We start from the raw sequence: 24,283 nt of genomic DNA, 5'->3' as shown, positions 1-24,283 counted from the left end.
GCTCAGTGGCATGCAATTGGACACTAATGCTTTCGCATTCACAACTCCCAAGAAGTGTTTAGGTGTCCCCGGATTCTTTACGAACCAGCTTTAATTTTGGTACCCGGCTGTCGTGATGTTGCACCGAGTCACTACTTGCTGCAATAGCTCAGTAGTTGCGCTGCTCAGCTCGAGGTCATGAGCTGAGTGACCACATTTCGATGGCAGCAGAATGCAGAACCGCTCGTGTACTTAGGTTTAGCTGCACGCTAAACAATGCCAAGTGGTCAAAATTAATTCCGAGTCCCCCACTACAGCATGCCTTACGAAATCGTGGTTTAATGCTTGGGCCATATGGCCACAGAAAATGACATTAACTTGTGTGATGCCACAGGGATAAACCAGGTGCCATTTGCCTTGATGTCATTCGTTATCTAATTACTCCACCAGAACTCATTTAACTGAGAAATGTATATCCTCGACTCCATAGCTTGCGCAGTGCAGTACAATTGAACTATTTGAAACAGTCTCTACTACCGTATTTACTTGCATAATGATCACATCCCGAACTTGCCGCAGCAATATGTCGTGTGCCAAGTCTAGCTAATGATGATTGCGCTTACCACCTGTTGAATGCTGCGCGAACAACTCTTCAAGACATACCAAGCGGTCTGCATGCACCGAGCATTTTAAGCAGATGCCCCATTTCATACCTTTCATCACTTTCTGCACTTCCATGAAGAAAAAAAAAAGCAACAACCAAACTTGCCTTGGCTTATTTAACCTAACTTATAAACTTATTTGTAACCTTTATAATGGTTGTGGTCAACAACAACAAAAAAAGGCGCCTTTCGATTCTGCATTCCTGGGCATGCAACTAATCGCGAGCGGCAAGGATAGTAGCCACGTTTACACTGATACGTTAGAAGTGCACCTTATTCATACGCCGACACTTGTAACACAGCTAGGATATCCGCCCACCGTGCCATATTAGGTTAGTAGTGAAGACAAATGCTGCAGTTTCCGCCGCATGCCCGCCATGTGTTTCTATGTCACTAGAAGCTACACGCGCCCATCTCTGTTTCTGTCCCCTCAAAGTGGACATGGCTAAGTTATTGCTGTAAACTTACCGATATTAACAAGATTATTCATTACCGATACGGAAGAAACTGTTTCAATGCACCTAATGTACTTAAGAGAAGAAAAAAGATCTCATTCGGCGCGTTCGGCTTGCTCCGCCGGTCACCATTTTTGTTTTGATGTCCCGCACTGTTACAGCGGCAGCCGCCTGTTTGTTGACCTGTTGTCATTGCGCAGCAAATGTGGGATGAAAAAATATTTTTTGTTCTTTTCGCGGGAAAGTGAACCTGCGTAATGATCGCATGCCTGAATTTGCATAAATTTTTTTTACAAAAAAGTGTGATCACTGTGCGAGTAAATATGGTATGTAAAAAATAATTTATACATAACTTTCGACTACAACGCTCCTGCAAGGAATTGTACTTGGAGAAATTCCTCATGTCAGCGCTGGAACAGCTTCGACAGGCCAAGCGCCATTTTGATTTTGGGCTTCGCATTTGACTTGGAATGGCCAAAGTTGCTATGACTGCTTGCAACGTAGTAAAATACAGCAACAAACTCAAGCTAACGGCACTATAGCGTGCTTGGCTTTATGATTCACTATTCATGAAGGTGCTAAGTAAACTTGTATATGCATATCTACTTTTTATTTAGTACCTTAACATCGCTCACTTCAGAAGATGCCGTGATTGACGTCACATCAAATGTCATTAAATTTGGTTGTGTGACAGCTGCAGCTCAGCTAAAAAAATGTCATTTGGGAACTAAAGACATTCACAAACGAATGTCATTTTTTGTGCCCGTGAGGCGCGGGTATTACCCTAGAATCTAATTTTTTCTACTGGGTCGCCGGCCCCTGCAATCATTGCGGCTGTTGTACACAAGCAAAGCCAGAATAGGCTTAACCCTCTTGCTTATCAATCTTTTATGCGAAGCATATTACGAGGGCTCAACCCAGCTCCTCAGGCGCGGCGGTGACCATGAAATCACGTGACACCGTGACGTCACGACAGAGGAGAAGTGGCTTTGGCTCAACTCTTGCAAGACGGGCTGGGTGGGAATCGAACCAGGGTCTCCGGAGTGTGGGACGGAGACGCTACCACTGAGCCACGAGTACAACGCTTCAAAGCGGTACAAAAGCGCCTCTAGTGAATGCGGTGTTGCCTTAGAAACGCGCTGTTTCTAAGGCGTGCGTCTCTTGCTCAGGCGCACATTTCGTTGCCGCGCCGAACGCTGCTTTGCTCGACGCTCACCGCGTCCAATGCGGGGCGCGTAGTCGCTGCCCTGTAGCCCATTGTCTTACACCCCTTGGCGGGTCGACGGGAACGCTGTCGCGTTCCACTCTTGAAGGCGAAGAAGTAATGCATGAGTTGTTTCTTCGTCTAGCCGAACCAAATATAGCCAAGCAACAGCAGTTCACCAGGCTAAACAGTGGTTCAACAACTAAAATAAAGGCTAGTATGCTTCGCATCCTGGGCTTAACCTTACCTAAGCCACAGCCATTTTTTTTTTAGGCAGATACCTAGTCTTATTGCTACATGACTTCGGAAAATTTTGCTCTGTGTCATGACAGTCAGACCAGTATTTTGACACCAGCTTTAGTATCAAGTTAAAATATCCTGTAAGAATTTTCCAGCCTTCAAACTCATTAAGTGTCCTTTTTCTATGAGTGAGAAGGGTGCAGTATTACTCTTACAATGCTAAGCATATGTTTCAGTACTCCTATAAAGGATGACAAGCAAGTACAGTTAAACCTTGATATAACGTAGCCGGTAAAATTGTCACTTTGCTTCATTATGTCTGAATTTTACTTTATTGAAATTTGACCTTTTATGCAAATAAGACTGAGTCTCCGATGGGCTTTTCTTACATGTATGGAGCCATAGAATGTGACACCTTATTGGGTAACCATAACAAGCGAATTTCAATGAGAAAAAAAAGCAATTTTGTTGAGTTTGAGTCTGCAACCAAAAACATGGTTTCATGCTGTGCCGATGATATCTCCATATTGGTGGTATGAAGCGAAGCCTGCAAAGCTTTTGCGTTCACTCCGATGCCGTGGCTGATAGGGTCACCCACAGTGGGAGGATGCTACCGACAAAAGGTGAGCAAGCAGAGCGAAGCCTCTTGCTTCGAGTCTCCGAAACTTGAGATTATGTGACCTCTAGAACTAAACGTTCAGGAAGACGGTGAAGATGGAGCCACAGCATACGGCGCGAGGGGCACGACAGGATCTCGTCGCACTTGGAATTTACAGAACATGATGGTGAGAGTGCATTGAGAGGGTTTTAGAACGTCCGGTAAGTGTATAGGGACTGGGCGTTACCGGATGAGCGGACATGTAAACGTGAACGGCCTGCACGGTGCAGCAACCTGGTGGCACAGAGCCCTACCAGAAAAACACAGCACTAATATTGCAGTAACCAAGTGCATTCTATTTTGCTGCTAGTGTAAATTCCTGGTAGCGGCGTAATCGTGTTGCTGCCAAAAATTTACAACAGCACCAAAGTAAAACGCACTTGGTTACGGTTACAGTTTTTCTGCTCTGGTGAACTAATGAACTGCATCAGTTGTTACTGACTTTCCTCGAGATCCTCATTGAACTTACATTATCTTTCCCAGAACTGGGGACTTCATCTCTGAAATAATGTACAGTGGGGCAAACGAACACTGCACTCTTAAAGTCTGAGGCCATGACCCCAATGTCAGCACAAAACACCAAACACAGCTTGCCTGCAGTCGCCGTTCAGGTGCACCCCCTGAAGGTGTCCGGGCGTCTCGCTGAAGAATCAAGCGGTCTCGCGAGCCCGATGACAGCACATCTCCATTCCATGCCAGTGCGCCCACACGTGCGGAGTGGCCCTGCAATGCGTTGGAACAATGCTCCTGTGAGAAATCTTTCTAAACAGTGCAAACTACTAGAAGGAAACCCTGGAAGGTGGAGTAAATGTGCAGCCAGAACCTCAACATAAGAAACACAGATTTAATTAATTAACAAATATAATGGAGTAAATCTATGTGTCTTACCGATACACGTGTGTAACAAATATATGCTCGCAACAAGTATCAGTATAATAAAGGAAGTTTCGCGTCGACGCAACTTCAAAATGACATTCCACTTTTAATGTCTTTCACTGGCTCCGACTCTGAAGGACACCTTAATTACAGCGAATTTTCATTTTGTCAAGGGTGCAGACACGCCCTGTTTTCTCGACGCCGGTGCACGTGCATGAGTTCCGAGAGGAAAATCTTGCAAGTGCGCACCTAGGTACTATGGAGGAGGACATGCTTTGCTCCATTTCTAGCCTTTAAATGTTGCCTTTAAAGAACATCTAAAGTGTTCTTGGTGTGCCATCTACCACTTTTCGTGCAAAAGTTGGTAGTCCACACCACATTCTGTGTCCCGCGTTTAACACTAAGACAACAATTAAACATGACACACTCCCGATACATTTCCAGCATGGTGTTACATCGCACTGGTGTGCCATTTTCACATTGCGGAACATGGTGTAATCCCTATGAATATCTGCTCCACATGTTTACGACACAAATGGCCCAGGGTGCACATTACAAGCATAACAAAAGCACTGACATCACACAAGATAAAATTGATGCGACAGAAATTCGTGCTGCTGTGCTGAATATGCATCGCAAGTACATTTCTGCTATTCACACTCATAAACTTGCATCACAGTATGAAACATAAAGTCCTAAAATGTTATTTCGAGGATAGCCACGGTCTGCAAGCTTGGCCATCTTGCTGCGCTCCCTCATGAGACAGGCCTGTTCAGTGCATTGCACCAGCAGGTTTCCTTTGTCGACAATGCATAGAGGTACAATTTGCATTGCGAAACTTGTGCCTCCTTCAAGTTTCCTTACAGCCACTTTGGTGTTGCAAGCTAAAGATGCATGTTAAAGAACCCCTAGCGGTCAAAATTATTTCAGTGTCCCACACTACAGCGTACCTCATAATCATGTTGTGGTTATGACACATAAAACCACAGGCTTGGTCAATATGCAATGTGCATAAGAAACTATGCATGGTTCTTATTACAGTAAGAGCTCGTTGTAACGAAGCTGAAGAGGGAGCCGAAATTACTTTGTGTTATAAATTACTTATACACTAGACTTCTTCCGTTATATTGATTTTTCGGTTAATTCGACCCTGACCAAAGGTCTTGGCTGGCACCCATGAATTTCTATGGCTAAAACGTTCACTACTACGATCCTAAAAGTGACCTTTGCAACGTTCATATGCTTTATCGTATAACACGGATACATTGCGCCAAAGCAGACTACATAACTATGCAGCAAAGGTGATGTTAGGAGACAGGTTGGCATTGCGCAACACATAATAAACCCTTGCCAATTTTTCTTGCTACAATATTGGGTGCACTTTAGATTTCTACTTTGTTTAGGAGCTTTAATGTAATTTTTATGTTAGTTTTCTGCTTTGGACCCATAGAAAATGGGTGCCTGTTTCATTCCGGGGAGCATTAGGATCGGGCAAATACTGCCAAATGAATCGGCAGTGTGTCTTGACGTCTTCTTCTGCATCTCATTTAATTCGACTCCAATGGATGGATTGATCAAGTCTGTCAGTCCCATCATGGCTCAATGAATGGAAGTTGACTGTATGTGCCTTGCTTTGTTCACTGCAGCATGCTTGCAGCTGTGCTCTTTAGACTTGATACGACTTGATAATGTCACAAGTGTCGTTATGCGATATGGGCATCATGACAACTGATTTTATCTTACTTTTAATCACCCGGAGCACTGCTGGGAGATGCACAGTGGCATGTCTTTCGTATAGGTGAGCAGCTCCTTTTTTGTATTTACGGGCAAGTGCACAAACACACGACACCGTTGCAGGTGCATAATTTTTTCTTGAGAGACGTGCGAAAACTGATTATAACTCATTTAGTGATGCGACAGAAGATCACTCCAAGTTTCCTACGCACTCGGTTTTCTGACAGCTGCACAATCACTGAATTTCCTTGTGGGTAATCTTGCATGATGTGCCCTCGCTTTCACTATGTTAGTTGTTTCCAAGGCTACTTCAACAGTCAAAAACAACAAGAAAAGATCTGGGAATTTTACTCTATTTATGAAAAATAAAGTGTATCCATTACATTGTATCCACATATTGAACTGGAGATAGCTGAGAGGGGCCTTCATCCTGCAGTGGATGTAAATAGGCTGATGGTGATCTCGTGCATGTATTTACCTGAAGCAATGCTGTCTGCTTTGAGGCAGCCACGTCCCAGACCTGGACAAGGCCCTTGTGGGTGCCGACAGCCACCAAGTGGCCGCGTTCAGCCCATGCGACCGAGGTCACAGAGTCGCCTTCGCCAGAGAGGTCACACAGACGTGTCACCTGGTTGCACAGTGAAAAAGAGAGCATGGATTTTAACGACGCCAGAGCTGTGTTCAGCACACCAAAATTACTGTGTATACTCGTCTAACCGATGTACTCGTACAATAACCGCACCCTCAACTTTGCTCTAGAAAATTACAATTTTTGTTTTCCCCCTCATAATAATTGTACCCCTAACTTTGGTCCCGTGCAGTCCCACAATCGAACAGTCACGCTGTAGCTTTCCAGGGAGACTATGATCGTTTACTCTTGCAAACTTGTTTAGAGCAAGTGCACTTAATCTCGATGCCCGCCGCTCTGTTGCCACAGCCGTGGGTTCGATGACGGACAAGCTGACAGCAAAGCCACGACGAGAGAAGACTGGCAGCAAGCATACGGTAAGAACAGACTTGAGTGTTATCATGGCCACCTTTGCACCAGATCCTGAGCGACCGCCAGAACACTCGGTCTGTTCTTACTGCGTGCTGGACGCCAGTGCCTCAACAAAGGCATTTTGCCAATGCGAGAGAGCAAAAAATCGCACAACAGCTCTCTGCAGTAGCACCTTTACTCTGATGTAATCGGAGAGAATGTGATGCGTTGCCGGGCATGGCGCACGGGAGAGTCCAAGTGAAGAAGGGGTGGCCAGCGCTAGGTCAGCATGGTCATCATAGTGGGCCTATATTCCCTCTCACAAGGCATTTGCAGCAATGCTGGATCTGCATGCAACATACTTCCGGATATAACGGACTATCATTTTCACTTTATTTGGTCTGTCCATACAAGGCAATTTTAGCTTAGGGCAGCTTGCGCCTCACTCCGCTCAGATTTCACGTGCTGAGGCGTGGCAGGTAACATCTTGGATGTGCATTTTTGATAAGTACGTCTTGCAGAGATGCGAGCAATGTGCTATCAGCTCAGCTGCAAAGCGACCAAGAAGGCAAGTAGGCATGCTCTCCCACTCGACTCATCTTGTAAGTGAAGCGATGGAAGCGATCTTCTTTCCGATGCTAGCATGAGCGTTGCGCGCAAGCGCACTATCGTTCCCGCAAGGTGGTTGTGTGAAAATTTACAGCGTGTGCTGGTCCGACTGAAGCGGACCGTAAAGATGCGGCTAAAACACTATATCAATGCAATTTATTCTGCATTTAACAAACCTATCTATAATGAACTACCTTGTTACGACGCATCCTACAGCAAATTTTGTCTCGATGGTATAAATACAATGTACTTTCCTACAGCAAAGCATGCATTCAGCAGCACACTACTATCTTCAGACACTTGCGTAAGTGACGAAAATGCACTTTTTCTTAAAGAACGAATATGTTAGTGACAAGTTTCGTGCAATGACTCGCTGTCAGGGTGATTCCGTGTTAAACAACTGTTGCCCACCACTTTCTGCTCAGTGCCGAGAGTATTGCTAAGCCTAGCCAGCTTCGAAGTGAGCCTGTAGGATGTGCCACTTCAAACACAACCAGCAATGACTGCAAAAGGCACTGTTTCAAGAATGTTTTATTTCTCATCGCATCAACGTGCACAAGAACGAAGACGTGTTGCTATTTGTGGCGTCCAGACTGCAAGGCACATGATGCAGTCGCACCGTCTGGCTGTCAAGCCGTCTCGCATGCAGCGCAGTGGCAGCTGGATGCAGGCTCTGAGTTGAGCTTGCCTTGTACCACGACTCTCATTCGTGCTACTGATTTGACAGTGGTCATTGCTTGTTGCGAAAGATAAGGACACCAGTATATTCTACCGGCCACTGTTTTGTGTAATAAAAAAACTGTAGGTGGAGTTCGTGCTACTGATTTGACAGTGGTGGTCATTGCTTGATGCGAAAGATAAAGACATCAGTACATTCTACCGGCCACTGTTTTGTGTAATAAAAAAACTGTAGCTGAAGGTTGTGTCACTGACGGCAACTACACAACTGGGGCAGCCGGCACGGCATGGCGAAACTGCCGTGCTGCATGGTTGTATGGTTACCCCGTAAACCTGATTGATTTCAGTGCTTAATTGAGTTATCTTGAAGATGAAGTGCACTGGTCTTCAAGTGAAGAACACAGATTCTCTATGCATTCAGCTCGTCTTCTAAAAGTGGCACTTCTGGTGACTTTGACATCACAAGACAGTGGCGCGAACTGGACGTACACATGGTCCCTGCATACCCGCCTTGCTTCCCATTTCTGGTGTCTTTAGGTAAGATGTTTGATGTGGAGGACGCAGGTGACTTATTGATGTATTTCAAAGTGTACTCTGCAAGTCAAAAAAATTTTCTCATGTTTGCTTTTCATACTTATCACATGGTACTGCATATGGTACAGTGCTGTTAAGCTTCAGCTTTGCAACAATGGTTGAGAAATTAAATAAATAAACATAGTCTACAATGTGTTTCACAAAAAAAATTTTGCCATTTTTGGTCACAATTCGGTATGATAGCATGGCACAAAAGGGGTTAATAGCTATGCTGTTTCATTAAGAGACTGGTAAATAAAATACCGCATCTTTCAGGTTGATGGACACCAGCATTCCAGGTATGAATCGCTCCTCCTTACCTGTGATGTGCAAGCACTCCAGAGGTAGACGCATGCACCTAGCCCCACGCTGAGCACGTTGGTTGAAGACCAGTCCACCAGGTTCAGATAGAAGTCATCCTGGAGCTCGGGTGCATCCAGTACCTGTGGACATGGCAGAGAAGCAGCATAGAAGACCAGTTTTACAAGAAACGGGCTGCAAATCATGATCATCACATGTATGTCAAATCAATCAACACAAAGATTCATTATGCGGTACCACCCTGCCATAACAGCGGCACAACTGATACAAAAATATCTTCGTTATATCTAATATTTGTTATACAGGGTCTGTTCTGAAAGTACAGTAAAACCTCGTTAAACCGTACCCGCTTAAACAGTAGTTTCGGTTTAAAAGTAGTAAAGTCGGTTCCCCGACTCAGCGGCCATTGAACATAACGTATTTTGTATCCGCATAAACCGTACCAGCTTATTGCGTACGCATCGTAGCGTAGCGTTTCCAATTTTCGTCGCGCAAACACAGCGGTGCGTCGTCTCCATCGGGTGGCCCGGCAGTACAACAAGCCTCAGAGATCGGTACAACGACCTCCAAGCACCCTGTGCGTTTGTGCGTGAAGCCACATAACATCATTCCGACGCCGTGCAATATGGCCGTGCCGCCGTGCCAGAGAGCGTTGTGGCGTCGTGCAAGAGAGGTCTCGCGTCATGCCAAAGCTCGGATAAAAAAGACGCCGGGTGCTCAGCATAGAAGAAAAATTAGACATTGTCCGTGCTATCGAACGTGACACGAAGAAGTCGGCGCTGACCCGCGACATGAATCTGCTGTTGACTACACTGTGTGGCATTTAGAATGCGAGGAAGTTGCTCGGCAGCGCTGCTGTGACTGCGAAGAGGTATCGTCTATGAGGTTCGACTTTTCGCCATCGTTGCCTCTGTTTTTGCCGAAGTGTCGACCAGCGACAGTGATGGGGACGACACGGAAAGCCACAGCACGGGTGATTCAGGCCCGACAGTGGCAGAAGCTGTGCCTTACGTCATCCTCCTGAATGCAATCGTTGCGACGAGAACAGGGACGCGATAACGTAACTATTCCAAACGAAAAGTACTCCGAACTCCGGCACCCGGCAATGAAAAAGGCGCCTCGGGACTTCCGCAGCACTACTGCGCGCGTGCACAGAGAATACGTAACGCCAACGAGGAATCTGCTGTGCAAGTGTTTGCCGAGAGGAGGGGGCTGGCTGAGAAGCTGGCACACAGCTTCAGTAAGTTTGAGGCCGCTGTCGTCGTGCTGTGCCGCCGCGAAATCAAACGAACATAACACTTTTGTCGCGCGAAGTGAATAAATACTGCATGTTTTTTCCCCTTTCATCACACAATCTCTGAGTCCTGTTTTCGACAGGTAAGTGGGCGATCTCATACTATTTCGGTTAAACAGTACTACCGTTTAGTACGTACTTTTTTCGAGCTCCGGCCAACTACGGTTTAACGAGGTTTCACTGTAGTAGGACTGGTTTTTTTCCTGGACGAACAGGCGGACGAGAGGCGGCCTGCACGTGCAGGATCGGTGAAGGGGGATATTGGGAACGCTGAGAAAAATCGGCAGTTGGCTCTCAGTCGTTGAAGAGAGCAAGTCGCTTGTACTGTGAACCCTCGTTGAAACGCTTCGCCATGGAGAATCATGGAGCGTTTACTGGATCAGCGATGCGCGATTAAATTTTGTGTAAAGCTTGGTAAAACAGGCAAAGAGACTCACAACACGAGTCTCTTTAACTACAAGGACAACTAGACACGGCCACGAATACTCTTTATCGCCAATTTCCGCTAGAACCAAAGCACACAAGTACACTTTTTTCCCCCCGAACACTGCACGAATGGAATTCCTTGCCCCGGCAGATTTTTGAATCCGCCGATTTTACGAAGGTGCTCGAGTCTCATATTGTAAACTGCGATGGTTGAACGTTGCTACGGTCTTCATGTTCTGCTGATTTTTGTTGTTGTTGATCTTCATTTCATTGTGTGTATCCTTTGTAGCCCCTCCTGCTAGGGCCAAATTACTGGCCTGCAGTATTGTGTAAATAAATAAATAAAAAAAAATAAGGAGGAAAGGAAGCTAAGGACACACCTTGAACGGGATCTTGGAGATCTTGCGTGCCTGCTTGCGAGGAGAGCTGAGCAGCTTGTGGCTCTTGGCACTGACCGGGGAGAGGCTGTAGGGTGACCAGGGCTCGGACGGTCGTCCTGCCCCGTAGCGAAAGAGATTGCCCGACGAGGGCGACTGCCCCTGCGACACACGGCGCTCCTCCGTAGGTTCCTGCGGGCAACCAGAGGGACAGCTCAAACTTGCATCTTTCGGCATGGGATAACCCAACGAGTCAGCCACATTGGTTACCAGTCAATAAATACCGATTTGGTCACCATGAACGAGGACAGAGACAAGGTAAAAGCTGTGTGCAAGTCCCTCGAGAATAAAGCAGTCACAGAGCTATGAGTGGCTGAAAGTATCCAAAATCCCACAAACCTACAAGGTGCTCAGTGTACATTTTACCTTTCAGAACAATGCCCATGTTGCTCAAATTACTTAACTAAACTTTCCACTCTCTTTCATGGCTCAGTGATATTTGTGCCCACGCAAAAGCTGTGGCATGTACAAGCCTTCTGGATTTCACTCACCTTAGCATCTTCTATGCCGGCTCCCAGTAGCTCATTCTTGATCAGGCAGGCATAAGCCAGGCTGTCCTTGGAGCCATCACTGGTGTCCTTGGCCTTCGGCAGGATACTTCGCTGGGCGCTGTCGGGGATCCTTGCAAGCCCCAACTGCCAGTTGGCTCCTGCCCGGCTTGGAATGAAGCGGTCACCGAGCTGCGAACACGGTGAAATAAAAAAACAGGCACCATGTACAAACTTATGCTGGTAATAGTGCCAACTGAATACAGGTGCAACCCATAGTGAGGATAGCACCTATATAACAGTAACAGGATCATGCAACAATTTACAAATGAAGCAAATAAAGCTGCCTTATATATACTGAAACATGTACATTCTTTTAAATTTTTCTGGAGACCATTTTCAACTGGATTATCACTGTTATCAACTATCACTCGGTGCAAGACACAACTACAATAACCAAAATTTCTTTAATGTTATTGCCAGTCCTACAGTAAATCACTCATCTAACTGGGTTGCATGTGCTATGCAAATTATGTATACGCGCACCAAAGATTGCCGTGGAACGTATGGTGAGAAATGTATAAACAGCAGATCGACTTGACCTGCTATTTCGATTTGACGGCTGACAACGGTGCCCATTGTTATCATTGTGAATCATGTGTTTTTGTTGGCCTTTCTGGGCACAAGGTTGCCCAATAGAGAGTTCGGATTCTTAACTGACACTTTTGGCAGTGTTTCTAGTTTTCAGTCCATACAATGTGACACTATCAGGGCATGCACACATATACGTTGTTCAGAGGATGCACAATCTGGCTCAAATGGCGGCCTGACTTTTCCCACAGCAGCTTGAAATTTCCACCGTACTTCAGGCTGCCTGTCAACATAGGTGAACTAGACAGATATTGCACACGTTTGGAATGGCTTAGAAATTGCATCACATAAGCGAAGACAGTGAAGTTTGGCAAAGGACCCCCAGTCATTGCTCAAGCAACAATTACCACAGAAGCAGACCTCGTACTTTCTTTATTAAAACAATTTTCAAGTACTTTCAAGTCAGACAATATGGCCTTTGCGTACTGTCTTGACTTAGTTCAACGACAATTGACTCCCAAGTGATAATCGGGACTGGCATAATGCAACGATTCCTTTCACTCGATTCTTCTTTTCTTATCCACCACTCGAAACTGGCCAACCTTGATGATAACATTGCTAGAGTGCTGAGCAAGGCACTCAAAAAGCACATCAAGGAAATGAACAGGAATAAAACCATTGCACTATCATGGCCTAGGTGCTAATTTTCAATCTTGGTACAGCTTAGTTTTATTCCTACGCGATATTACTAGTTCATACAGTACAAACCTCGGACATAGAACAAGTAGAATAACACTTCTGTGCGTAATCAACGGAGCTCTTTCAACGTGAAAAAGAAGGAAAGAAACAAAAAAAGGTACCCGTGATAGTGTTGATTGCGCGCTTGTAACTCAATAGTAAAGACGCCAGGCTCATACGCTATGCCCAGAGTTAACAAGGTGAACAAGGCAGCCAGACTACACGACCTATACAAGAACGGTTATGTTTGCAGTTACACTTTAATGGCACCAACCTCAATGAAGATGTGAAGACTGGAATAACCATAACGAAATGAAATATTGCTTCCACTCCTTGCCATAGACAGTATTTTTCAATGCTTCCTTACCCTGCCAGACACGGCAATCATAGGAAAACGAAACAGAACAGTGCACTGTAGCCTTTAAGACAACGCGGTCACATGCTACTCGGCGATACTGACTCAAACGTTTCCGCCTAAAATCGACAGAACACATAGCTGTGTCAATAGTAACGCAGCAGCTGATTGTGCGACGGAGATGGGTTTATTAAAAGAAGCCGGCTCACCGATAATTCTGTAACGTAACTCATCTGTTTCATCCTCCATGCAACTGGAGACTTCCACATGCAACCCGCGTGGAAAGTTTCAACCACGGTAGTTTAAACGCAGCGTCACGAGTTGTCGATGGGCGTGACCGGTTGCGAAAGTATGCATACGTAACGAACGTGTCTGAGCATGTCCTGGTGGACTGTTCAATCCGCTCTATGGGGAACTCGGAGAACGACACACTTCGTAGCTACACTTCTCAAGAATGAGGCCAAATGTGAGTGGCCTGCAAAGGTTGCGAGGAGACTGGCGAAAGTCTACAGAACAAATCCTTCAACACAAATGATTGTTCTAGTGTGTTCCTTTTCTTAATGTTTATTTTGCAACCATCCTTGATACGGGAACATTAACATCGCACTGACGTACATATTGCATTTTGCTCTTGTCGACTGTATACTATACACAATCGGAAGAGTCAAACGCAACACGATCCAAACGCGACGCGTTGTCACTTACTGGACTCGCAGGCGACGCGTAATTGTTGCTGCGCTGACCCAGAAGCCGTCGTTCGTACTCGGGATCCATCGCTCAAGCGCTCGCTGTCGCAGCCTTTGAGGCGTTCATAACCACCGCGAAACGCTCGAGAGCAGGCGTCTCCGCGAACAGCGAACCGTTGCCGTTAGCACTGTGGTTCTACCCACAGCAAGCTTGGTTACAAGCACAGAATCGACGCACGTCAGTTCCAGCACGGATTATGCAAAACCACTGGCAGGGGGGACGTAGACTGGAAACGTGGTTTCCTTCCCTTAAAGCTTCGTCGACGGTGCTTCGAAGAACTAGCAAAGGTAAGCAAAAACAAGAGACGCACTGCACGCCGGTCCGAGATCTCGGGGTTCAAACCGACGGACGCTGTGATGCAAGCTGGCCTTGGCTGGGAAGCTTTGGCGACGTGAGTGATTTGTCCAGGAGGAATAGCTTACAAGAAGCGCCAGCGCGCTTCCTCTTAAGTTACTCGCACCACAGACAAAGTTCCACGCACGGAACGGCAAACATGGCGGATGCCTCGGTCGCCCAAAAAGAAAACCGAAAAGCGCTTTCGATTTCGACCAGTGTTGGCGGGCTCTCCCGGCTCTCAACGGCCACAAGGGTAGCAAGATAGCCAAAACATAGCCAAGTCGGGCCAAGCCTCTCAAGATTTTTTTGCTCAAATTTTGCACAACTATCGCATTTAGGCCTCTACTTCGGTTAGTACAACTATTATAGTACAAAACTTGGCAGAGTTAATTTCTTGGTTCTTTAAGAAAATGGTGCAAATTTGCCTGCGCCTATGGGTATGCGAGCTGCTGCCGCGAACGGCACAAGCTTAAACTTGTGTCGCCGCCTGCAGTCAGCTTCTCAAAAGAGCGCCCCTCCGCGCTTACACGCTTAAACCATCTTATACCGTGGTCTCACCAATTCCGTGCAGTTCAGTGGAGGCTACGGGTCGCCGTCAGTACAGTGTACTAGTATTCTAGTACACTGTACCGTCAGCCAACCAGAAGAAAGACGTCGTCTTCCGTTGTCCGCGTGTAGTCGCCCACCGCGCGACGCCGACTGAATCGAAGCCTGTCGGAAGGATTATTTGCAGACTACAATGGACGAGCTCTCCTCCCTTCCCGTACAATCGGTTTTCGTCACTGATTTGACTGACACGAGCACTACCTTTCTATGCACTACACAGAATTGGCGAGACCACCGGCACAACGAGGATCGATTTACGCCAATTGTTTAGCAACAATGGGTACGCCGCGGCGACACATCCGTGCACGTGCAATACGCCAACTGACTTGTGGGATAAGGGCAGCCCGAACGGGTTCTCATAAAATAAAGAACGGGGTTGTTTGAATGGAAGTTGGGAGAGGTCTCCTGCTCCCTCGCCAGTGCCTCCACCCATCATATTTGTGTGTGGGTGCGCGCCACCGTCGAGATGCACATTAAGGGAACACCGCGGTTTCGTGTTCAAAGGTGTGTGCTTGTAATGAAACGTTCTATGAACGGGATTCTTCAACAGGAGAAGTTACCAAATAGCACTGAGGGAGTTTCTGACTAGCACTTTTGCAAGAATCGCTGTTTGAACACAGACGTAGTGTTCCCTCTTATATTGGCCGAGCACCGGCGCGTACAAGCTTCGATGCGAACTTCGCTCCAAGAGTCACTCGAAATCGCGGTCGCTCTATCGACGATGACGACAAGAGAAACGACAGCGGCACGACTATAACTGTCGGTAAGTGCCAAATTTAGAAGGCAGCGATGACGACTACAACGGCACAGTCGTCGCGGAACCGGTATCGACTTCTTGCAAGGTGACGTTATAGACAGTGCACACGATGATTGCAGCTGCGACAGACGTCACGACACCTGGAAAACGTAAGTAGAATTAGTAGCATTAGCAGTACTACTAGGTTATCGCAAAAAGGAAAGGGAAATAAGTAAACCTAATTGTGGTTATAGAATGAAGTCTGGTCAAAGTCTGGACTTTCCAATAAAATGAATATGGCGCGGTAATATGCGTAGTAAATCTCGCTTTCCAGTCGACCCCCGGAGTGCGCGACCACGAAGAAAACAGCAAGCAACAGAAATGACACGGAATGAAGTAAGGGAAAATAAAACTAAAAAGGGACATAACCACGCAGGAGAAATAACCTGTAAAACCTTTACTGAGGAGGCTGGCGCGTACGCCTGTGCTGGTGTGGTCAGGATATGGATGGAACTGGACGGGTAAGATGACGCTTAGGTGCCTGCTCATACAACAGACAAGTACACAAACTTCTCAAAGCTACGTTTGAAAGTATGACAAACAAGATATTTAGTCGTGTACGCATATTGAAATTTACGAATCGAGTCGATAACGAATATTCGAGGAAAAAAATTCCACCTATACAGTCGAATCCAACGTTTTCCCTACTGTGAAGCAACAGGAAATACGAAGTTTGCGAGGATTACGGTTGATAATAAAAAAAACGGATACAATACAAAAACATATGCTGACACATCTATGTGATGCTTTTCGCAATTATACGACCGGACAACCGGGCTTGTAAATTAAAAAATACATTCCTGCAGGACCCACCTTACGATGACTCGGCGTTAATGCGATTAGCATTGAAGCAATGTAGCGATGCACCGTATATTTCCAACGCCGAAACGTGTATGCAGCCGGGCTCCTCTCGCGCATACTACTGCACGCGCTCTGCCACCTAGCGGCGCCGCCGAGAAGTCCGCGCGTGGCGCGAGTTCGATTCCGACTAGCACCGGATATTAAAGGATACTCTTTGTCATTATGGAGCGGCACGCATGCGTAGTGGCACATATTTTTTTGCTCTACGCATCATGAGATACAAGCATTGTTTTTACGTAATAGGTCGATACATAAAACAGTGCAACGTTTCACGTCATTTCGTTCAAGTGTTCTTGTGTGACGCACGCACTGTTATGACGGACCCACCTCGCAGGCAGGCCAAACCAAGACGACACAACACGGAAGAAACAACCTCCCTCGCCGCAAGCACCGCCGCTGTTGTAAAGAACATAGTCTTCGCGGACATACCTTGGTGCCACATGGTGTAGCTGGCGCGAAGGAAAATGATAAGGACGGAAACAAACGTCTTTATTTGTGTCTGCAGCATGGCATGTACGCATCAACTCGCCCAACGACAAGCATTAAACAGTGCGCCGAGGCAAAGTGAGCCACCCTCGGCTACATACACGACCAGCACCAATGCGCCCCGACCTTATACAGTTCAACAACAAAACCAACGAAAGCTGGAAGCTACAGACCCATAGGTTGGAGCAGAATCATGTTGCTTTTCATCGGTACATTGTTTTAGTTGTATCACGTTGTTGCACAATTTCGCAAAGCTTTCTTCATTGCGATTTTTATTTCCTTCACTCTGTCTTATACTCTTCAGTGGATTGTTTCATTTTTCAAATGTATTGTGCTTATGTTTCGCATTTACGTATGTTTTCCTTTTAGAGTTTATGTAACTTATGTCTCTCCAGCAATTGGACCATCGCAGGGGCTCTGCAGTACAACATCAATAAAGAGGGAAGAAAATCGCTTGTCCACCTTACTGTCCATAAACATTACCGAGCAAGTAACTTGCTGCGCAAAATACACGCGCAGTATACGTTTTCTTGTTCAACGAACCGACCAGTCCGCAACAGTGCATTTCTGGAACAGATTGCCGAGAGGCACTCGTAGGCAAGACACACCACGAGCGGAGACACCCAGTGTGAGCCAGCGGATTAGAAATCTCTGCACTAAGCTCCGCACCGCAACGAAAATTCAGGTAATAGTCCACTGGACACCGGGACACGTATGAGGACAGCCGCGGAAGCGGTGAGGCCGTGCTCGCGTGTGTGGGAGCGCGAGCAAGATGCTGGATCCGCTTGGACCATGAAGAAAGCTTTTCTCTATGCTTGGACCCTGGCGTCGCAGTCATGTCGCAGTCTCCAGTACTCTTAAAGAAAAAGACCTTGCGCCCTTTCGGGCGTATGTTGCCCTACAACTTGTGATCATCGTCATCTGCCTTGCTCTTACGTTTCCTTTCTTCAAGAGTCTTCGCTCGCTGCTTGTGGAAAATGCCATGTCATGACCTGCAAGAGCCTAGCGCGCAGCGTTAACGAGACGAAATGTGGGCAAGATAGATAGACTGCGATTATCGCTGTGGGTAAAATAAGCCCCAAAGGGCGCAAGCTTCTTTTGTATAAGAGCATACGTGTCATTGGATCGCGACCCATCGAGCGAAACAGTTATGCAGCCCGCTACACAGGCGGACAGACGCCAACTGCACGAGCACCCGCACGAGTTCTGCGCCCTCGTGTATGCACGACCAGGTCTGTACCAGGCGCGCATGTGTAGTTCGTCAGAACATACACGGGGCCCGCACCGTAGAGGACGTCCTCGTCAAGTGGAGTACGAGCATCCTAGAGAGAACCGCCTGACCTGCATCAAAGGTGAGAGATCTTTCCGCCGACACCATCCGACACGTTCGGCTTGCAACGCAATAGCTAGCGCCAGCCCCGACGGTTCATTACCTGCTGTGGGAGTGCATCGGCCTTCATCGACTTCGCCGCCAGTTCCCCAAGCCCCGATATAAAATTCCTGAGAGATAGCATATCGTACCTAAAGAAAAAGGAATTACTACGCTGGCGCCAAGAACATCGCCCTCCACCACTTTCCAATAATTAAGTCATCGGGCCATACTTCTTGCAATAGAAATACCCAATCTTATATAGCAGGTGAACGGATGAACAGAAAACCACAACAACAGTACTCAGGGCCTGCTTGGTTTCTTATTGCACAACATAAAAACAAAAACAAAAAAACATCGTTAATTTCCAGGATTGTGTATACGCTGTTCGCAGGCGAGACTAATTTTGTTGCAAATATTTGTTTATTCATAAAATATATATGGCACATCTTAGTTGCAATGGCAGCCTGCCTCGCTGCAGCAGCAGCGAGTGGGCAGTAAAATACTGCTGCGATTGTCAAGCCTTCGATTGCCGTGTGAGAAAGTTCGGGGATGCAGCGAGACAAATACAGCAAACCAAGCGGTATGTTACGGTACAAAAGTATATGGCATGGCATTTTTTTAAGGATTGCTTCGCTAGCATTTATTTCTTCCGTCGCACCATACCGTGTGGCCCATCCACGCGATAGAGGCAACGGGGCGCGGCATGCGAGTCAAGTGTCAACGAAGGGCACAAAAACAATAGGAAAAAAAACATTGAGCCGCGCCGAGTCGCCTGTTCCAGCGATGACTGCGTCTGAGTATCGTCCAGGCAACAATGAAAAGCGCAAAAAAAATCACGAACAGGGAAAGAAAGAACAAAGAATCGTCAAAAAAACGGCCGCTCTATCCCTGCCTACACCACGATGAGGACATCACCGTTGGAGCGCATTTATCCTCAGAATACGTAAGCAGGAACGATCCTGAGGAGCTACAACGCGTGGTGTCGCGGTTTCACGTAGGCGCGAATAACGGAAGGGAAAGCTTCTGGAGAAACCTTCCGGACGGAGACTCCGCGCCTGCGCGCGATGTCATGTCTTGCGGTTGAAACCGTTGTCCCTAGACGACCGTCCATAGGGACACGCAGAGGGCGCCGGCAGCCGTGTTCTTTTCGCGCCAGTTTCCCGGAGGCGCTCGTCAGCGCGACTTGGGCTCTCTGCTGCTGCTGCTGCAGAAACTCGATCGGGTCCCCGACAGTGGCCCACCGCGCGAAAATGTGCCGCAAGTCGTTGAAGATTGCTTGGATGATTCCTCGGAATACGCTTGGCGATCGCTGTGCCCGAGATTGACGGAGAACTGGTGAATAAGGATGCGGGCTCGGATGCCGGAAGAATCTGAGCGCCCCTCTTCGAGCTCTTGCTCGTCCGTCGTCAGCCGGGTTGCACTCGGAGTGCCAGAGACGGCGTCGAGGACCGGTGGAAAGAACTGACACCGCGCTGCAAACTTCGAATCGGCGCCGAACGCGCGTGCCGTTGGCGCCCGGCTGTTCACCGTGAGTCTTTTAGGAGAGACTCTTAGGCGAGTCGCGGCCCAGATCGAGATCGTTTTTTTTTTTTGGCGGGAAACGCGCCTCGGTGCGGCGGACATTCGGAAGGGGACATTGTTCGCGTCGTTTGCAAGTGCCGAGCTGTTCGCTGGATGAGACACTTCGGCGCACCACAGAATGACGAAAAAGACGGAATTGCTCGATTCGCTCCAGGACGAGGACGACGGCAACGGTAAGTGGAGATGCTATAAGCTTCGCGGTGATTGAGTTTTCCTTTCGCTGCACTTACGGGGAACCTGCGGGTAGCTTGTGTTCGCAGTTCGTGGAAAAAAATAAGTTCTCTCAACTTAAGAGCAAGCGGTGGTTCCTTGAATACCATCGTTGCAGTCTTTACTGTGTAGAACCCGTGCGAACGGGCGGAGCCGTGCGCGAAAATTTGAGCGACCAGACGACGCGCGGCGTTGGTGCCGCTGTCGGCGCCGATATCGTTTCCAGGCTCATCCCGGTTTGCTTCGTAGCTCTAGCGGCCTGCACTTGGGGGAGATCCCCTGACGCTCACGAGATCCAATCGCAATAATTTCGCAAAAAGAAGAAACATTTCGCGGCGCCGTCGACTATACGGTTCAGTACGTTCGCCGCCCACCGATGCAGCCGACTTCACACGCACGGCTTCGGAGGCTGTTTGCATGTTTGCCACTAACGTGCCCGCCTGCCTATCCTATCAGTCGTGCCCACTGCCGTTTCTTGCACGCAGCCGTAGTTGCAAGCTGGATCCCATGGGTTAATGCAGGGACCAGTGGCGAACCACGTACTTGCTTTCGAGGAGGTGCAAAGTGAAATCATTTGCAGCGGTGCGTGCGGCACAGTGAGGAACGACCCGGTATTTGGCATCGGGCTGTGAGAAGCTGGCAGCGGATTTGATGCAGGCTGACGTGATCCCAGACCGCGAGTTGAAATCTCGTCTTCATGATAAACAGCGATTGTCACTGTTCGAGCTCGTTTGTCCGCGTGATGCACGACGGACAACCAGTTTGTTCCGGTTTTACGGCGGTCTAAGCAGTGGAGGGGGAAGCTACTGGGGGAAAGAGAAGACGGATGCCGTCTGCGCCTGCCCTCGCAGCGGAGTAATACAGTTAGGCTCATTGTCCCTAACCAGCTATCTATAGGGACATATCTGGAAAGCGCGCGAAGACCGCGGTCTCGGCGCGTCAGTTGGCGCTGGGCGCTCGAGCTCGTTGGTGCGTCGGGTGATCGGTCCGGTCGTCGGCAGTGGTTCGTCGCGCCGGGCTTTGCCGCACGTCGTCCAGAAGTGCTTAACTGGGTTGCCGGAATACGTGTGGAGGTCGCCACGTAGGAAATTGACGGAGAATTGGTGAGGATGCGGGACTTGGGCACTGGAAGACTTTGCGCGCTGTTTTCAAGCTCTCGCTTGTTCGCCGTCTGACGGGAGAGGCTCGGAGCACCGGAGACGTGCTGGGGACCGGCGAAAGTGACTGATCACATGCTGCAGACTTCGAAACGGTATGAATATGCGTGCCTTTGGGAACCCGCAGTTTAGGCGGGAACTCTGGGAGGGACTCTATGGCGGCAACTTTTGGCGGGAAACGGACTCTCCGCACCATGGACATTCAGAAATGGACATTGCGCGTCGTTTGCCAGTACCGAACTGTTTGACAGATATTGTGGAACACTTGGCAATACCTCGGAATGACGAAAAAGACTGACTGCAAGAACTCGCTCCAAGCGGCGAAAGGCAGGAACGGTAAGTGAGGATGCCTTACGCATCGCGGCGAGTTCAGGAAATCGTTTGTTTCTTTAGCGGGCACTAAGTGGCAAACTACGTGGAGCCAGTGTGAGCGGTGCATGGCAAAACTGAGGTATAGTAAACCTAAATCCAGAAAGTGGTTACATGAATACAGTCGGTAAAGTCTTTTTCTGTGTTGAACGCGTGCGGAGGGTCTGTAGCTTTAGACATAGCGAAAAGGTAGCAGGGCTCTCCAGTTCGAGCCTTAAAGTTCGTGGTTGTGGATATCGAAGTGCCTTCCCGTACCGCAGCCCCCTACTCGAACGTAGTGCCGGTCACTCGCCAAGCTCGTTCTTGTGGAATCGTTGCCTCAGTGGAAACATGGCGGACATGGTTAGCGCGGCGGAGATATTTTCCCGCGCAAACGTTCTTCTCCATCCTCGCGAAGAATGCGCGGGAAAACATCACCGGAACGCGCTCTCATTGGTCGCCCCGGGTGCACGTGATCAAGGCGCGTCCCCGGGCTGACTCCTTGAGGCCCTCTCCCCCCGAGCTCTGCACCTCTGCATGCATGCACTGCCAAGCGCGTCAGCTGCTTGCAGGCTGGGCTTCGAAGACTTCTAGTTCTTGGTAGACCGCCACCCTGTCACGGCGGTGCACTATGATGTTTTTTTTTTCACTTGTAATATCAACTGCCGCGCGACGCTGATCCTTTTATCGTTACATGTGTCTCGTTGTTGCTGTTGTATTGAGCGTCTAAAGGATGACTGATTACTCCAACTAAATATTTGATTGCTTTTAGACTCGTGTCTGTCGTGTCGTGTTTTAGGATCGTGTCTTAGATGCTTTTTTGGGCATTCTCAGTGCGGTCGTGGTAGCTTTGCTACTCACGATGTTTAGTTTTTTTTTTTTCAATTTCCGCATTCTTCAGGGTCAGATATGGGGTACCATGCGCGATCCGGCTCGCCATGAGCCGCATCGTGTCTTTGGTTTGCAACTCGCTTAATTAGGCGCGTCACATGGGTCAGCGATGCTTGAAGTTTGGGGAGTGTCGCGGCTCCCAACCCGTCTTTATAATGTATGACAGGGCCGGGGATCCGCAATAGCTCCACTCGAGGTATTTATATTCCGTGAAGTGTTACGGTCGGGTCGGGTTTCTTGAAGGCGTATGCTGGTGGTCTACCTCGATTTCTCGCTTTGAGCACTAGCAGCTCGGATTTTTCGAGGGTGCATTGTAGCCCGCATTGGTTTAAGTAACGTTCGATGCGATTTAGTGCTTCCTGTAATGCGTTCTGTTGTTGGCCCGTAGATGGTTCTTCGGTCCGTATCGTTAAATCGTCTACGTAGAAGGCGTGACTGAGCCCTCCTATTTCGTTTATTTCTTTGGGCAGTCGCATGATTGTGATATCGAACATCAAAGGCGAGATTACCGGCCCCTGGGGCGGTTCCCTTGTTCGGCACCTCGAACTTTTCGGTTCTTAGGTTCCCAGCCCCAATGGGGTGGTTCTGTCTGACACTAAGTTTTGTACATATCGGAAAATAACTGCTCTTATGCCATAAGCTAGGGCTCGTATTTTATATGGTGTGTTCTCGTTTTTCCTTTCTTTTTATTGTTACGCCATGCATTTTTGCAACGATTTCCAAGTTTCTGTTTACCATTCCTATTATTTTTTATACCATGTTTTGCGATGTTTTTGCCATGTTGTTGCCTTCCTTCCTTATTTTTCCTTGTTCTTTTCATTAATCATTGACTTCCACGTATTTAGCTTCGACGCTTTTTTCGAAAGTTCTTTCTCTGTACTTATATTTTTTCCCTATAATCAACTACTGTGTGATTCGCCTCTGTATTTACCTTGCCCCTCCCCTCTGCAATGTACAACCGTACCTTGAGGGTATAATAAATGAATGAATAATAAATAAATAAATAAATAAATAAATAAATAAATAAATAAATAAATAAATATGGATCACTTATGTTTTAATGCGATTAGTATTCTTTGAGAGGCGTTGGGTCTGTCTGTCTATATATGTCTGTATATGTGGCAGTTTTGATCTTATGTCCGGGTCTACCGAGTAAAGGAAGGTACGCTGGTGCATTGGAGCATGACTTTTTGCTAGGGATGTGCGAACATCAAAATTTACGAATAAAAATCGTATACGAATACTTAGCTTCGCATATCGAATCGAATATCGAATAATGATATGCACATGAATTTCTCAGCAAGTTGGGTTAATTTGGTATGTTGGAACATTATAATTGCGTTGATAATCTGAAGAAACCAGACTAGTAGGCCCTTACACTAAAAAAATTGTGTATTTAGCTGTTAACTTTGAAAATTGAGTAATACCTACTAGCTGTCCTCGCCAGCCAGTACCTTATGATACCTCATCAAATGCCCGTAAGGTCGGAAGAATTTGACCGTGTACCAGTCGTCAATCATCGCACTTGCGGTCAAGCAATAAACTCAGAATTGGGAGTGATGCTGAAAAAAAAGATGAAAAAATTACCCACGATG

General features: G+C 47.5%; 1 protein-coding gene and 1 long non-coding RNA gene across 3 annotated transcripts in view; one reads left to right on the top strand and one right to left on the bottom strand.

Annotated features, from left to right (window-relative positions):
• The window catches only part of LOC139049764 (uncharacterized), a 32,318-nt gene extending 23,255 nt beyond the window's left edge, over positions 1-9,063 (top strand). Inside the window, exons 5-6 of one of the 2 annotated variants that reach the window (XR_011508561.1) lie at positions 6,746-6,813; positions 8,924-9,063. This is a non-coding gene — a long non-coding RNA (uncharacterized lncRNA). The remainder of the gene's footprint in view (positions 1-6,745; positions 6,814-8,923) is intronic. The other variant, XR_011508563.1, reaches the window with a different exon arrangement.
• Positions 1-14,614, bottom strand: part of fzr (fizzy and cell division cycle 20 related) — a 29,079-nt gene extending 14,465 nt beyond the window's left edge. Inside the window, exons 1-6 of the mRNA XM_070525571.1 lie at positions 14,003-14,614; positions 11,617-11,805; positions 11,069-11,257; positions 8,968-9,090; positions 6,287-6,436; positions 3,793-3,921 (exon numbers count right to left, since the gene is read on the bottom strand). Of these exons, the coding sequence (XP_070381672.1) occupies positions 3,793-3,921; positions 6,287-6,436; positions 8,968-9,090; positions 11,069-11,257; positions 11,617-11,805; positions 14,003-14,071 (849 nt within the window). The 5' untranslated portion in view covers positions 14,072-14,614. The remainder of the gene's footprint in view (positions 1-3,792; positions 3,922-6,286; positions 6,437-8,967; positions 9,091-11,068; positions 11,258-11,616; positions 11,806-14,002) is intronic.
• Between the last annotated feature and the right edge of the window lie 9,669 nt (positions 14,615-24,283).

The sequence above is a fragment of the Dermacentor albipictus genome, chromosome 9 (assembly GCF_038994185.2).
Source record: "Dermacentor albipictus isolate Rhodes 1998 colony chromosome 9, USDA_Dalb.pri_finalv2, whole genome shotgun sequence".
NCBI lineage: Eukaryota > Metazoa > Arthropoda > Arachnida > Ixodida > Ixodidae > Dermacentor > Dermacentor albipictus.
This window is presented reverse-complemented; position numbering and strand designations above follow the sequence as displayed.